The sequence below is a fragment of the Tachypleus tridentatus genome, chromosome 10 (assembly GCF_004210375.1).
Source record: "Tachypleus tridentatus isolate NWPU-2018 chromosome 10, ASM421037v1, whole genome shotgun sequence".
NCBI lineage: Eukaryota > Metazoa > Arthropoda > Merostomata > Xiphosura > Limulidae > Tachypleus > Tachypleus tridentatus.
This window is the reverse complement of record NC_134834.1, coordinates 190,520,684-190,537,437: the sequence shown is the minus strand read 5'-3', so window position 1 is coordinate 190,537,437 and position 16,754 is coordinate 190,520,684. Positions and strand designations below refer to the sequence as shown.

The following is a 16,754-nucleotide window of genomic DNA, read 5'->3' as shown; positions in this document are numbered from 1 at the left end:
TACAACATGCTCGTTAGGTTTTAATTGGTTCTAAACATCAAGTTCACAGTAGCAAGGTTTTAAAGTTTCAAGAATTATCTGTGCATATATAAATTTTGGGTGATGTGTATGTTTTTGTGTGTATGCTTAGCCACTCATTTTGTGAGTCTCAGCTTCCACTGCTCTTCACTATCATGGAAAAATCTCCTGAGCCCTTGATTCGAGCCAACACAATTATTGCCTTGGGAGACTTGTCATTTCGGTTCCCTAACCTTATTGAGCCGTGGACACCTCATCTTTATAGCAGGTACTATTGTCATTAGTTGCCCACAGTGTATGGAACATAAACATTTTAATGAAATATTAGTTATAGAGAGTTTTGTGGGCCTAGCAGTCTGTTTGTTAATACCTGTCACAAAGCTTTGAATTACCTAAGGAAGAACTATATTTGTTTTATTCATATATGATTATTAACTTACTCCAAAAATTAATGCAAATTTAATTTGATACTGGTTTTTTAAAAATATAGTTAGCAGAGGTTGCATAGTTGAAATGGACAACCTCCGTTTCAGTCTGCTTCTGTTTATCACTGTTTTAAAGGAGATCAAGATATTGTTTAATCTTTCAATTTCTTTCTGGTTACAGAGGTTTGAGCAGATACAAGTAAAATTTATTTTAAGCAAAGTATTATAATTGTGAATAGTTTTGAATTATAGTTATTGCAGAACATACAGTCCAAGAGTTGTATCTTTCCTCTAAGTGCTTGTACAAGTAGTAATTGGTTTGATCATTTGTTTTAATGGAATATAAAATACAGTGCTCAGTTCTTGTTTAGGTATCAAAGTTTTAAGTAACGTTTATAAGATGTGCGAATACAATGTAGTCTCAGCATTTCCCAAAACATCCATCACATATTGGTTAAAATTTGACATTTTTTTATATACTTGTGTGTGTTTATTACAGTAAAATGACCATATTATGTAAGATTAAACTTGTATTTACTGAGAATATTGTTAATTGAATGTGTATTAATGCATTTAAAGAAAAAATAGTTCTTTAGTTTTATCTTGTTTATAAACAGTTAGTTTAACTGGTACATTTACTTTTTAATTTTTTATATTATTTATAGTATTATCAAAACTGTTTTATATTGTGCAACAGGCTGAGGGACGATTCAGTACAAGTTCGTAAGAACACTCTTATTGTTCTGACCCATTTAATTCTGAATGATATGGTGAAAGTCAAAGGTCAGATTAGTGATGTTGCTTTGTGTATTGTGGACAACAAGGAAGAAGTAGCTGGATTAGCAAAGCTATTTTTCCATGAACTCAGCAAAAAGGTTCGTTTCAGGTGTATCTTCTACAAAAAACACATTTATATGTTAAGGTTTTTCATACAGCATCCAAAAACTGCTATTGTTTAATTTGTTAAAATTCCGTTTAAAGTTAATTTTATTTTCTTCACAAATGCTTATTAGCAAGGCTTTTATTTTAAGCAGACAGAAGTAGTACAAGCTATATTTGTAACTGAATAACCTTATTCTTTGTTTTTGAATTTCACACAAAGCTACTCAAGGGCTATCTGTGCTAGCCATCTCTAACTTAGCAGTGTAAGACTAGAGGGAAGTCAGCTAGTCATTACCACTCACTGCCAACTCTTGGGCTACTGTTTTACCAATGAATAGTGGGATTGACCTTCACATTATAATGCCCCCACGGCTGAAAGGGTGAGAATGTTTGGTGCAACCGGGATTTGAACCCTCAGATTACGAGTCGAACGTCTTAACACTCTTGGCCATGCTGGGCCCACCTTATTCTTCCCTTATGGATAAAGTTTTGGTGAAAATTATGTGTAAAAAAAAAGTTCAAATATAAAAAAGGCTTTATTATCTTTGCACGGATCGTCTTTATTATTGAAAGTATTTTTACTTTTGTTTAGTTCATACAAGAGAAGTTCTCACTATCCAGATGTATTTTTCGTAATTGTATCATGTTGGAAATATATATGTGTAAGCTGCATGACTGACTAGGTAATTACAATAGAGTTTAAGTTATCAGTATAGTTTCAGGTGTTTGATGATGCATAATTGTTTGAAAGATTATTCAGTATGAATATCTGTCAATGATAGATTTGAAATTCATTTTTTAAACACTTCTAATGTTGAGCCACAATGGACAAATTAAGAGGAACATGGAAAAAAAAACTGGCTATTTTGACAATTTTTAGCATTTAATATGTTATTTATATGTAATTAATACGTAATTTATTACAGGAGATTATTTTGGATAACTTAAAAAACTTGTTTCTACTTTTGTCTATGATAGCACAGTAGACTTGAAGAACAATAGTTAACCCTAAAAATAAACCCTAGTCCATTTCCTCAGCAGCATCATCAAACTCATCTATGAATGAAAAGCACGACAGGCTAACAAATTTTCCACCATATTAGAAATGCTAATTTCATGTTCTGGCTTACTTGACTTTTCAACTGAAAATAGAACATGCTTTGTACAAGTGAATCGAGCATATGCTGTAATCACACGTTTTATTTATAGTTTTTAGGATCTACTAAAGTAATTACTAATTATAACTATACATTAAATGTACAGTAAAGCTTAAAGTTACCTTGTGTTGAGAAATTGTCATTTTAAATTGTTTCACTTTCTCATCAGGGTAATGCAATCTACAATATTTTACCCGACATTATTAGTAGACTGTCAGATCCTGAATGTGGTACGAATGGGGAAAATTTCCGTACAATCTTAAGGTATGTAACTTGAAAATAATAAATCTTTTAAAACGCCCAGACTTCTGACACATTTTGTGTGTGTAATTTTTTTCCACAATTAAATTTTAAGGTTTTTAAAAACCACTGAAGATGGTTATGGGCATCTAATCACAGTGTGTCATAATTTCAGTTTTGGGTTTGTGGCACAGCCTACCAGACCAAAAGAGTGACTCAACAAAATTAACAAATAGAAGTTACGTTTCCCTCACCAGATTTACTCTTTCCAATTCATGAGAACCTTTTATTCCATTATCATTGGGATAGATTTTTACAGTAGGTATGAAATGTGATTAATTTCACTGTTAAAATCGAAGTGTGTATTGATAAACTGTATGAAAATGTATGAAAGGTATATAAATAATTACCTGTCAAAACAGTTTCATAGAAAAAAATAATATTCTTGAAACTTTAGTTATAGTAAAAAAAAAAGTGTTCTATTGCTAAATATGTTTCTTCCTTGATGTTCTATACTTTGAGCAGTCTTTAAGGCTGAGAACTGGAGAGCTAAAATTTAGTTTTACTGAAATTAGGTAAGTCTTTTGCATCAAGCTAACAGTTATTTTGTTGATAGTATAATTATACATAACCATATATGTTCAATTTAATTTCAGTGTATTAGTTTGACTCTTACACAATTCTTTTAAACTTTAATATTGTACTTAAATGTTATCTTCTTTAGTAACTTGCAGGGTATTATTTTACACATGGAATTTTTCCTTTTATTTTAGGTTTCTGTTTTCATTCATTGAAAAAGACAAACAACTGGAGAGTCTGGTGGAAAAACTTTGTCATAGATTTAGAGCTACGAGGTATTTAATATTTTAGCTTGTTAGCAAACTTCTAATGTACCAGTTTGTATGTATTAAAACTTTGGTCATACACAAGAAATTTGATATATAATCCTCAATGGATCAGCTCTGGGTCTACTTTTTTGCACAAGTTTAATCTTTGACTCTCTGCAGCGTACACAATAGATAGCCTAAATGCCTTTATTCTAAAACACATTTGAGATGTCCAAAAATGGTTGGTTAATGCAACATGAAACTTTTTTAATAGATACAGTAGTGGTTTGAAGAGGACATTTCTGCTGCAATCAGCATTCACTAGAAGTAGCCATTTGTAAAGTATTTGTTTCCATATGTTATATGACAAGATAAAATTTGAATTATGAAACCTGACTAATTGACTGAGCTATAACTTAATTTATGCAATGATAAAATGTTGATGATTGAAATTTACTGTTTGCTTGTACGTTACTACTACAGTAAAACTGGTAAGACAAAGAATGCTTTGGAGGTTAAAGGAAATACACATTTGTATGTAGGCTTGCCAACTAAATACCAGTAGATCCCTGCAGTAGCAGCACTAGTAAAGTCTGAATGTTGACACAAATTAACCAAGCATTTTTCTACAAGTTTATAATTGTCTGTTATTCAAATTACTTATATTCAAACCATTTAGATTGTGACACATGGAATTTGTATTTGAAATTGTTTTAGATGTTTTTTATCATTTGTGTAAGCCTCCACATATATATACTATCCTCTACCTCGAGGACTTAGTTTTCCATTGTAATATTCATAGTAATTTTATTTTTCAGTTTCAATACCTGATCAATAATTTTATTTTTTAGAGTAACATTACCACAGAAAAAACAAATTATAAATATGACTGTGAATAATCGTTATGTATTTATTTTTTGTAAACGTAAATATTAATTTTACATGATCTTCTGAATGATGGTTTAAAATAAAACATTAAAGAAATGTTGGATTATGCATATAATATATTTGTTCAAACAGTTAAGTATATGAATAGTTTGTTGGTGCTATGAAAGAACTTTGTCTCAATAGGACTGATCGACAAAATCAGGACCTTGCTTTCTGTCTAAGCCTATTACCATACAGTGAGAGATGTATACATAAACTGCAAGAAAACGTAACTTGTTTTGCTGATAAACTGAATGATAATGCTGTGTATGAAAGTTTTGTGTGTATCATAACAGCAACAAAAAAAGGAATTAATCTCAAATCAGAGGTTAAGGTGAGTTTTTTTGTTTTTTTTCTTATGCTTGACTTCTGTTACTATTACCTTCAGGAAATTAATTTCCCTAGTAGAAGAATAACACAAGGTAGTGCATTAAAGCGTGATAATTATTTTTGTTTATGTAGAAGACATGAAGAATTTTAAGTGTTTAGCTGAGAGTGAAACTATTGAGGTATTTCTTACTGTAGAATTCAGAAGTTAGTGCATTAAAAAACTGTACTATTTATGGTTTTTGTATAGATTATTCTGGAGGAACTAGAACAGATGATTGAGGAATGCCACTTGAAAGGAATGAGTGAAGATCAACTTATTGAAAAGGCACAGAAAGCTTCTGTCTCGGTTCGTCCAGGCTTAAAAGGATGCAAAACACCACATGGTAAGACTTAAGTTGATAAGACTAAAACAAATAATCAAAAGTAAATCTAATAGAGCAAATTAAAAAAACAAAATGTATGGTTTATTTAATTTCTATGTTTGGCATTGATAAAATGCCTTTCTCAAAAATTGTTTGAAAAATTTATTTAATGCACAGTTCCTATGTTGCCCCTAGGATGTGTGCATTGCATATTTAAGAATTTTTTTTAATTTTCACTGGTGCAAATCAATCATTTGTGTGTGTACTGTTTCACACTGAAGTAAGCACGTATTTTAATTTTTCATGTGTTCCTGCCTTTTGAAATGTATTATGAGTGACTCTTAATGAGAGATTGGGATCATAACTAGGAAATTCCAAGCAATAATTAGTTTATTTGGATGTGCAATGGAACATAATTGGCTGGATTATGATGTCGTTTGGTTTTATGGGAGATTCATTTTATGTTATGAGATATTGATTATTGAATATGGAAGGAAAAAAAAATTTACTATTTTTTCCCATCAAAATGATGCCAAAATAGAAATAGAGGAAAAGGTGTAGAAAAGACAACTATCATTTAAGTTTTGTCAAGAATCCATTGATATTTCCAGTACATTCACAAATTAAATAAATTAGTTATTCAATTTACTGTTCATTTCACACCTTTTATGACTTGTGTAGTTGATACCTACTGTATTACATGGATGGCCCACTTGAGAAAAGTCCTAGAAGTAACGCTAGTTTCCAAGTTTGAACTGTTACGATTGGGCCTTTGTGAGTTAAAATTATCACAAGTCTCTTTTGTTGTGGATATGCATACAACCAGCATGACCCTAATATTAGTTTTTTTGTTGATAGTAATTTCTAAATGTTTGATAGAGGTATATATATATATTGTATAAATGTGTTCAGTGTTTTAGGTACAGAATAAATTATATATATTAAAAAAGTGGCAAAAAATTTAGACGTACAAGTATTTTATGCGTTGTTGGCCAATCTAATGTAGCAATGACTTTGCATCATTGGGATTAAGTCCACAATTATATACAAATGCGTAAATATATACCTGCATGTGTACAACCCTTTTCTAGGGAAAAGGAAAACTGTGAAAATATCTCAAAGAAAAAAAACCTCTAGCAGCAGTTCAGAAGAAAGTGACTCTGATGAAGATATTCTAAAAACTCAGTCACGGAGAACAGCCAAGAGGGCCAATGTTATTAGCAATGATGAGAACAGGGGTAAAGCAAATCACTCCCAACGGAGAAACTGCAGAAAGCCACCAGTGTTAGAATTCAGTTCAGACAGTTCAGAAGAAAATAGTAACTAACCAGGTTTGTAAAGTATGATCAAATTGACTGAGATTATTAAGAAAACCTGAGTGCATCAATGTTGTTTGATTATTCTGTAAGAACTGAAAAAAGTTAAGTTCTACTAGTGTTTAGGTAGAAGGTTTCTTGACTAACAATAATACAGGTTTGAGCTAAGTTAAAACTAGAAGTTAAAACTAGAAGTTTCTGAAAGTAAGAAAACGTCAAAGTTGGTGTGAAATATTGATATGTCATATTCTAATATTGTAGCCAGTAAATTTAACTTTTTCAACCTGAGTACATGCTTTCAGCATCTGTCCAAACATACCAGTTTGACCATGGATGATGGCAGTGTTCAATAACATTTATGTCCTTGTGGCTGAGCACTTATCTTAACTAGGGGATTAGAAAGTTACACTTTCTTAAGCAGGTGCTCAGTGACTAAAAAAGCTAAGCAATAAGTGTTGTCCAGTATTTAGTTATTAGTAAATTTTTTACAATTTTGTAATAATGCAAGCTTCCATAAACCAATAAATGTTAGCAATTCTCAGCTATTTCTAAACATGATTATATTTGCTGCCTTGTCATAAATATTAATTTTTTACTTGTGAAGATCTACAGCAGCTTAAAATGATATAGCCTTGTTGCATCTTGGCAATAGTCCTCCAGTGTAGTTTCCATTGAAGAAAGGCTCTCTGATAAGATTTTCTGTAAGCCACCTTGTGAAAGAACACATTTGCATAGAAATTTATATTCACTGAATCAATTGACTTGAGAAGTATACTTTTGTATGAAATTTCTTGAATACACACTTCCATTCTCCAGTTGCTCGAGATAGACGAGTTTATTATGTTGCATAGTACAGGCTTTTTGGCAGTCCCACGTTAAGTCATTTGCTTTACAATGCTATTAATTAAAGAAATATCTCTTTATTGGAAGTCCATGATTGAAGTAAAAGGACTATTCAATATTCTTTCTACAAGCAACCAGTTTTGGGTGGTATTTCTGAAACAGACTTCACATAAGGTCAGGTTGTCGTGCCATTCATATCTAGTGAGAGCTGGTTTAATAAAATGCAGTTTACTTTTAAATTTATTTTCCATTTTGATATAAATGCTGTGTTATCAGTTAATGTTTGAATAATTTGTTACTTTAGGTATTGTATTTGTATGTTTATCACAAAAGGATGGTAGAAAAATACTTTAACACCTCAAAAAGAGGCTTTTATCTCCTTCTCTATAGCACTGAAGTATTAAACTGTAGTTTTCATTACCAGTGCATGAAGATTATTCATGTGAAAATACACTATAACCTGTGTGCAACACTGTACTAATTCAATACATATTAGAAAAGTGCATAATGCCTCCATGTTATTCCTCTCTTTCTAATTATGCACCATTAAGTTATATTTAGGGCAATGTCTCTAAGACACTACTTGTTTGAGCACCCCAACCAGTGAGCCATGTACGTTTTTAATAAAAAATTTACTCTAGCTTTCTTTGTTTGGGACTGGAAACTTTCATCTTTACAAGATGTGGGTTTTGATCATTTTTTCTAGCCTGCTTATTTACTGACGTTCGAGTCCTGTGTACAATTTTAACTTTTCCACAAATAAATATTGATTTAGATATAATAGTAGGAGTGGTGGCTCATGTTTATTAATAACCTACTACGAGTGTAATTTATAAAAGTAATAGAGATAGAGTACAAGGGGTTCTGGGGATGAAACAATTCAATCTTTATTAATGGAACATTGAGATTACATAGTCCACTGAGAAATGAGAGTTCTACTCTAGTTTGATCAGTAAAACATATTTTCAATTTTGACACTACTCTAATTATGAAGCATTCAAAGGACTAGGAGAACCTCCAACTGGGTGAGGTAAAGTAGTTTAGACGGGATGGCGGAAGTTCTTGCCAGCATACTTTGCTTTAGGTCCAAGCTCTTCCTCAATTCTTAAAATCTGGTTGTATTTGGCCAGGCGCTCAGATCGGCAAGGAGCACCCGTTTTGATCTGACCTGTGCACAGTCCAACCACCAAGTCAGCAATGGTTGTATCTTCAGTTTCACCACTGCGATGACTCACCATGGTTCCCCAACTGTTTGATTTAGCCAGCTGATGTCTGGGAAGAAGATGGTTGTGTGTAAATATTTTTGGGTACCTCCTTTAAAGGTGCTGAGTAACATGCTATTTTTTAACCCTTGAACACTAATTAAGCTGTACTTTAAGTTTTACTTCCATTCTTCTTCAACATTTAAAGGTGTGGTAGACTTTACTAAGCCCATTAGGGCAGATATGAAACAGTATTGTCAGTCATTCGTCCAAATCCCCCCCCTGTAAGTTGTGGCAGTATCATCTCCACACCATCTACACCTGTCTGGAACTGCACTTCTGCTAATTTACATTTATTTACCACCCCTTCAGCGACAATAGATTAGGTCTGTAAGAAAGGCAAAACCTGTAGTTTTTAAAATGCCCTTACATAATAGTTTAGAAGATAAAAATTAATTAACTCTGAACTACAAGTCCTGGGAATGATCTTTCTTCTTTTCCCAGTGGAGGTACTCAGACCATCATGTAAAAAAGCCCAAACAAAAGGTTTTGTTTCATTACAGTATTTCCTCCACCCCGTTGGAAAGTTCACTTTCCACGTTAAGAATTATTCAGTAACATTTTTATAACACCAATTTGAATTACAACTGACCCTGTGGGTTTTTCAGTTTATGAAGTATACCAAACTTGCCCTTTACCACCTCAATTTTATGAATGTACATTATTTCATTATGATAAATTCAAACATTAATCTTAAGAGCTCTACAACAAAGTCAATATTTCGTTATTAGCTTCCCTACTCATGTATTTTACTTGAAGAAGAAATCACTTAAAACTTAATGTCTAAAGGCAATACTTTCCATCCCTCTGGTTTGTTTCCATGAGATTTTATTTGTTGTAGGAGGTACATCTAATTATTTTTCCCTTATAAAAAGCAAATGTTTCAACCATCCTGCTATACTTACGCTTTGATTGCTTCTGTTACACTTCCAATCTGGTTGACTTTCAACAGGAGACAGTTGCAAGATTTCTTTTCCACTGCCATTTGGATTCTTTTTGGGTTTGTTACAGTCAGGTCATCACTAAAGCAGAAAACAGTTACTAGCATCACCCATCTGCACAACAAAACTTACCTTGTTAACACTTAAAAGAAATATCACAACCTCATATAATTCCAACTTTCAGCAGGCCTTGTTGAGAGTGTATACTCACACCAAATCTATTGAACTTATGTAGTGTTGGTGTGTGTATACACACACACACACACACACACAACTTTAGTTCTATGATGTATATATATCATAGAACTAAAGTTATTTAAAATTCAGTTTAGAGTTAACTTCTGTTAATACATCACAAGTATATAAATTAACTTTTATTAAAGCTGAGGTGCTTTTAACATGGGTAGTTTCATTCTGAAAATAAATACACCATCATACCCAACAACTTGAATCTGTACAGCCGCCTGGAAAGAAGTCCAAGCATCCCAGTGGTCTTGGTCAAATGGATCTTCAATAGTTACAATAGGATAATCTCGAATGAATTCTTGGTACATGGCAGCAAGGGCATCAGGTGTAAGCCACTGTGAAGGGTCTGAATTGGGATTCTTAAAGTCCAAGTCATACTTGCCCTCTTTATGGAATTCTGAAGCAGCTACATCCATCCCAATTTCAATTTTACCAGCATAACCAGCTATTTGGATAGCTTCTTTTATAAGTTCGAGGGCCTCTTTGTTGCTCTGGATGTCTGGAGCAAATCCTCCCTCATCTCCAACAGCAGTGGCCTGAAGACCAAACCTGGAGCCACAAAGTAACATTTAAGTAACAGACTAAAGCAATTATGTACTCAAACTTCTTTCTAATCCAAAATTGGACAGGAAATCGTTAAATGATATTTCAATGTTAAGCACAGAAGAAAGCCTTATAGGAAAAAAATCAGATTGCATATTATGCTGTAGTTAATTGTAAAACAGTGTCAAAAATAAAAACTTTATTCTTTCTGAGTAGATTTATATGAAATTTAATGTACTTTACAAGTATTAATCTTTTCTTAAACATCCAAGCACAAGTTATTTTTACATGAGGTTGGAATACATGCTTTATGCACACTTAGACTGTCTTTATAAAGATTTAAGATTAGTTAATAGAGAAACTGTATTTAAATTTTGAAGCCTATTGAAATTAAGATAAAAGTAAATCTCACCAATTACTTTATCTATCATTCTACAAAACAAGATATATTTTTCTTTAAATTGTGAAGTTAAAGAAATTGAACTATTACATTTTTACTCTTTTTTTTTTTTTGCATGAAAACAACACCTCATAGAGGAAAGAGTTTTGTGCAGGTTTGGACTTGTTCATTTGTACCAACATAACCCTGTTTTGCGTTATTTTCTGTGTAAATGTTCAAGTGTAAACCCCCCTCCCCCTCAAAAGGTTAAGTTTAACACAAGCTATTTCTGTTAACACACAAGTAAATGCTTTTTACAAATTGCTTAACAATTAAGCATTGATGGGGTTGAAAACTTTGATTTCTCACTACAGAAGTAAGCGTGCACATTTAACCTTGGAGTTATTCATATACAACATCTAGGATAAATTAGATGCTGTAGATGCTATAATACTGAAGTTATATACACGAAAAGGGGAGAATTTAGACTACTATTAACATCCTTTTGAAACTAATTAGTATATGATTATAACTTGAATTATGAACTATACCGACCCTACTTGTATTAGCACACACTGATAAAAGTTGTTTAATATATACAGAAGAACAAGTTGAATATATACATTCAACAGCTTAATTAAAAATCCTTTCTTCTTGTAGCTCATTAAAGACAAACTGTATAAAGTTACAAAGTTGTTATCTGACCATTTCTCTCTGCAATGGTTATTTTATTAACTGATTGCTAACCTGTTCTTCAAGTAGCTCATGTTTGTCGTCTGTATACTTATTGCAGCCTATGTAATTTCTTTTAGAATAAAAGGCATAAGAACACTTATGGATTTGTCTAGTTAAACTGCTTACATGAATATGTTTTCACCTTAATACAATGATGCTGCACTTCCTAAGACGTACCTTCATATTTAAGCAACAGTATTGGTAATTGGGTTGCAGGGTGAAAATGGAAACTGTACAACCCCATTTTGTGGTACATTGGAATATATCAGTTACAGTTTACTACTATCCTCTACTTCACTCAGTGTACACAAAACTAAATTCACCTCTTCTTGATTACATTCTTCAAGTGATGGTAAACTTCACTGCCCATCTTCATGGCCTCTGTGAAGGAGCTAGCTCCTGTTGGAAGGATCATAAACTCCTGCATAGCTAGCTTGTTACCAGCATGACTTCCACCATTGATTACGTTAAAAGCAGGAACTGGCAAGATCACTTCTCCATAGCCAGCCAAGTCAGCAATGTGACGGTACAGAGGTACACCCTGCGAAACAAGCCATTCACTTACAGTACTTAATAATATTATAAATACCAACTAAAGAGTGTGTTGATTATTCACAAAAAAATTAATAGAATATTATCAGGAAAATATAATTTAATACAAACTTATGAGTATGACTGTCCAGCTATCAGTATAAATATAATCACCTAGACAGTTGTGCAGGGCTGTTGTAAAATGCTATGAAAGCCAAGTTTACTAAGCAGGATATAGTAAACCATGTTCTAACACATTTAAGAAATGGTAAGTTGTAATTAATGGTCTACTTTTACCCAAGATCTCTGATAAAGTCATTTCTCAACATGTAAAATATTAAAATATGGACTTCAATTCTTCCATCACACTCCTACTTTGACAACATAATATTGATGTTAAAAAAACCTAAGACACATGCGTTTCATAAGTGCAACTTTTTACAGCCAGGTATATGGATTTTAATAGTTTTATGAAACTGGTGCAAATAACAAACATTGTAGTAATATGAACTGATGCAAGACATATTAAACTTGCTTACTATAAAATTAACTCAAGTTCATGAGCAAGTTTATATTAAACAAACTGATACAAGTAAAGAATTACCTTTTGTGCTGCTCCAGCTTTACAAACAGCCAAGGACACTCCCAAAATAGAATTAGCTCCAAGCTTAGCTATACCAAGGACACAAGAAACATGAGCCTATTTATAGACACAAATATCCTATCTCAACTGTATTTTTTTCCCTCTTATTTCAAAAGTGCAAATTCGTGCAAATTCTCCCTAAACAAACGACAGAGATCAAGGTTACGATTCCTGGAGGAGGGGAGGACAAAAACACTTTCTTTGTATGTATAATTTAACTACATTTAACAAATATAAGACTATGTAAATTTACTGTAAACCTATGTTCATAAAATTTAATCTATTGTCTACACATAAGAATGCAATGTGACCTTAAGTAAATAATGAAAATCTTCACAACACAACAATTTTACTACCTCCAACATACATTACTTTCACCTTTGAATAAATTGTACACACATCACAACTGAAACTAACCCTATCAGTAATTTATTAGAACTATTAATGTATCACATATTGTCCACACACCATTTCCAAGTTTATTTTATTTGGTCAAGTTAAGACTAAATACAACTCAATAAGTGTTATATATACAAGTGACATAACTTGTGCAAGACCACTACACATTTTTTCCTAAAGTGTATAACATTATATGTATATTTGTTAAGCACAAAATGACTTTTTACAACTCTCGAGTGACATTTTTCCACATCATAAAGATTATAAATAGTCTCTACTCAAACAATTACTCCACAGATTCCAGTGTTCTTTCTTGAAGTATGGAACTCTACACGTTACGTACCACAACATATTTATGTGTGTTACATGCTATCTAACTTTACAGCATGTTTAAGATTTTTCTACCACTTCCACCCACACCTCATGAGTAATACTATGTATCTGTTGCATATTCTACCAATTTTGATAATCTTTTAGGTACATCCTGAAAATTGTACAACTTCATACAGAACAAATTCCAAAGCCAACTTTTGTGCATTTAAACAATTCACAAAATTTAATTGCAAAAACAGTTCACAAATTAAATTAGTCATATTTAAAACTTAGTGTTCAAAACAACAACAAATAACGTGATGTGCCTATCAAAAGGTTCATATTTCAAATCACTTATTAGAAGAACTGATTATGAAAGTTGAATTTAATGCTAAGTACCTTTATTTTCTGTTCCATCTAATGATAACATAAATTCATCAATTTCCTGCTGCTGAGTTGGTTCAAAATTCTATTTCAAAAAAAAAAAAAAAAAAAAAAAAGAGTATACAATTTTATTTAAATTTGTTTTTCAAACATGGTCACAACTGCATGAAAGAAACCAATTGTCCAGAAACCATTGTTTTTACACTTTCATTGTATCCGTCAACACAAAACTTTAAAAGGATTCCAGTGAATTCAATAGTGTTCAGATCTGCTAAGTTTTAATAAGCACTAAAAAGAAAGGTTGCATTGTGTTTTGAGTTTTTCAGAATGGTATTCTTTCACAAAATCTAATTATTTTTAAAAATGTTTGTTTCTTACAGCAAAACTATGCTACTTATTAATGTTAACCTAGAACACTACAATATTTTCTTTGTGTTTAAATGAAGCGTTAAATATTAAGCACAAAAGATAAACATGGGCTATCTGTGCTTTGCCCACCATGAGTATCAAAAACCTGTTTTCTAACACTACAAGTCTGAAGACATACCTCTGTGGGGTAAACTTTGTGAAAACTGAATCAACAAAAGTGCTGAGCATTAGAAAACTGAGCTGTTTAAAAATATTTTTACTACCATATAAACACTATCATACCTTGGCCAAAACGGCTGGAGCTATAACACTGTTGACATTGTTGACAGCCTTTCCAACACTTTTGCCGTGATATGATGTCTTGTCTCCATCTCTCAGCTCAAGAGCTTCATATATTCCAGTAGATGCTCCACTTGGTACTGCTGCTCTGAACATGCCTGTAGAAAAATGTTAGTTGTATCTGTAGTTTGACAAGCACTTTTCAAAATAGAAAACAAAATTTATATATAAAAAATCAATAAATACAATATTATACAATACATACATACATACATACAGATGCTATTCTGATAATGGCACCATTTTAAATATAATTTCTCACTATGGATATCAGCAGCTTATATTACCAAAGTTTATAACAATAAAAGTTTTTATATACCTTTGTCAGTGGTGAGATCAACCTCAACAGTTGGATTTCCACGACTGTCAAAAATCTGACGAGCAAATATTTTGGTGATAGGCATGGTTCTATGGATACTAAAGATAGAAAATATTATTATGAGCATACACCAAGAAGACATGATCTAACTTCCTCTCATATTGTGAAACAAGCAACTAATTACAACATTTTAAACATATAAAAAATGGTGTAACAGTAATTCAGTTTCAAATGAGCTTTGTGATCTTACACATTTTTTACTTATAAACCAAAAGGTTCTGTCGTAAAGGTGAAGAAACAGCCACAAATAACAGATCTCAATAACCGAATGATGTGCGTGTGTGTATATTTTCTATTAGGTTCTGCATACTACAAACTCGGAGATGCACCTATATATTTATTGGATACGTGTTTCATGTTACGCAGTACCATTCTACACACGAATTAGTTTAAATTAAATTATTTTAGACAATAAAATTAAACTGGCTACTTTTGGTATAGAATTAGTTGTACAATACGTGCTCTTAGTTTCCAAGTAACAAAAATTAACAATACGTTAAATAAAAACGACACATAAGAGAAAATAATGCATGTTAACAAAGTATGCATTTTTTATGCCTAGTGAGTAGATAACTTGATTATAATCATACCGCTAAAATTTCTGGAAATTTACGAGAAAATAACCTATAAAATGTTTTCTTTTCTTGAAGAGTAGAATTATTTCTTAAGTACGATAATATTTAAATTTTAGTATAGACAGATCAAGCAAGTTACTATTGAAGCTTACATTTTCCACAAAACGATACTCAAAAATTACAATTTGTTAATCCATCAACAGCCCTACTCATTTTAATTAATCATTTGTAATTTACAAACTGTGTTATTCTTCACTGAGTTTTGATTCCATTCTCACGTAATAAGAGATTTTGTTTTTCGAACGTATTATATATTGGCTTAAAAAGTAACAGGATTTTGTTTTAAGCTTTTTTCTCACAATACCCGGTCCACTGAATATTGAATAGGTCATTTTGAAGGTGAAAAATATTCAATACATCACAGTTTCTAAGCTAAAAACTGACTGTAAGAAATACAGAAATTACATAATAACGGCAGTTTTATTACCGATAAAAGATATTTTGTATTATATTCAGTAATACTCGAAGTGAAGAAATACTCTAGTACAAGTAGAATCACACAACTGAAGCCAAGGTCACTCAATGTGAATGCGGCATACTATACCGGCATATTTTAGTTTTACCTCGAATTGTAGCAGTAATTACTAAATTATGTTTATAAATAAAACAGGTTTTTAACCAAATTTGCAAATGAAAATCAATAAAATGTTTACTTACTAACTTATCTCGAGATGGGCAAGTTTTAAGTACTGGAAATTTCTTACTTTAAAGTGACTGGTCCCTTCCTTCCAACTCTCCTTTGTGTGACAGGAACGTGTGAGATTTAACGTTTGCAAAGACGCCGATTTATAGACTTTGAGGGCTGAGCCAAAGAACCGTAACGAACAGGATTTGTCCTTTCACCGGAAATTACAGTTCGTTTTGTTTGTTAGTTTTTGGAATTTAACGCAAAGCTACACGCGGCATATCTGCGTTAGCCGTCTCTAATTTAGTAGTGTAATACTAGTGGATATTAATTTTATTCTTGCGTTTCAGAATGCTGATTGTGAATAGATTATGAAACTTCTTTAAAATTTACTTCACTTTTGATATTATTAAATAATTCCGTACGGTGAAGCAAAAGTTTTTAAGAGATATCTTTTTATTTACTGACGTATAATACTTGTTAATTTATATGAAGAAAAATGAATGACATAGGCATAGTGATAATATATGAAAAGTAACACCCACGAATTTCAGCATAAAAGCTGGGTGTGTATTTTAGGTGTTTGGGAACAGTTTTGATTTTGCCTTTCAATGGCCTGTTATGCCATACAAATTACTTGCAATAAGAAAGTATACTTGCTTACATTAAAACTATCTATTATTAATAAGTTTTAATAATGTACAA

General features: G+C 31.9%; 2 protein-coding genes across 5 annotated transcripts in view; one reads left to right on the top strand and one right to left on the bottom strand.

The window, feature by feature from the left end:
* Window positions 1–8,108, top strand: part of LOC143227831 (condensin complex subunit 1-like) — a 58,663-nt gene extending 50,555 nt beyond the window's left edge. For all 3 annotated transcript variants that reach the window (XM_076459109.1, XM_076459108.1, XM_076459110.1), the window contains 7 exons: window positions 131–286; window positions 1,141–1,318; window positions 2,652–2,746; window positions 3,496–3,576; window positions 4,621–4,810; window positions 5,054–5,189; window positions 6,260–8,108. In XM_076459109.1, the coding sequence (XP_076315224.1) occupies window positions 131–286; window positions 1,141–1,318; window positions 2,652–2,746; window positions 3,496–3,576; window positions 4,621–4,810; window positions 5,054–5,189; window positions 6,260–6,495 (1,072 nt within the window). In that variant the 3' untranslated portion in view covers window positions 6,496–8,108. The remainder of the gene's footprint in view (window positions 1–130; window positions 287–1,140; window positions 1,319–2,651; window positions 2,747–3,495; window positions 3,577–4,620; window positions 4,811–5,053; window positions 5,190–6,259) is intronic.
* An 81-nt stretch (window positions 8,109–8,189) lies between these two features.
* Window positions 8,190–16,288, bottom strand: LOC143227833 (enolase-like). 2 transcript variants are annotated; one of them, XM_076459116.1, is made up of 9 exons: window positions 16,082–16,288; window positions 14,730–14,827; window positions 14,354–14,508; window positions 13,718–13,787; window positions 12,569–12,636; window positions 11,757–11,974; window positions 9,969–10,325; window positions 9,495–9,611; window positions 8,190–8,599 (listed from the first exon to the last, which is right to left on the bottom strand). In XM_076459116.1, the coding sequence occupies exons 2-9, from the start codon at window positions 14,812–14,814 to the stop codon at window positions 8,368–8,370; spliced, it is 1,302 nt and encodes a 433-aa protein (XP_076315231.1). In that variant the 5' UTR covers window positions 14,815–14,827; window positions 16,082–16,288; the 3' UTR covers window positions 8,190–8,367. The 2 variants fall into 2 exon arrangements, with proteins under 2 accessions (XP_076315231.1, XP_076315232.1); XM_076459117.1 differs by having other exon boundaries at window positions 16,129–16,219.
* Between the last annotated feature and the right edge of the window lie 466 nt (window positions 16,289–16,754).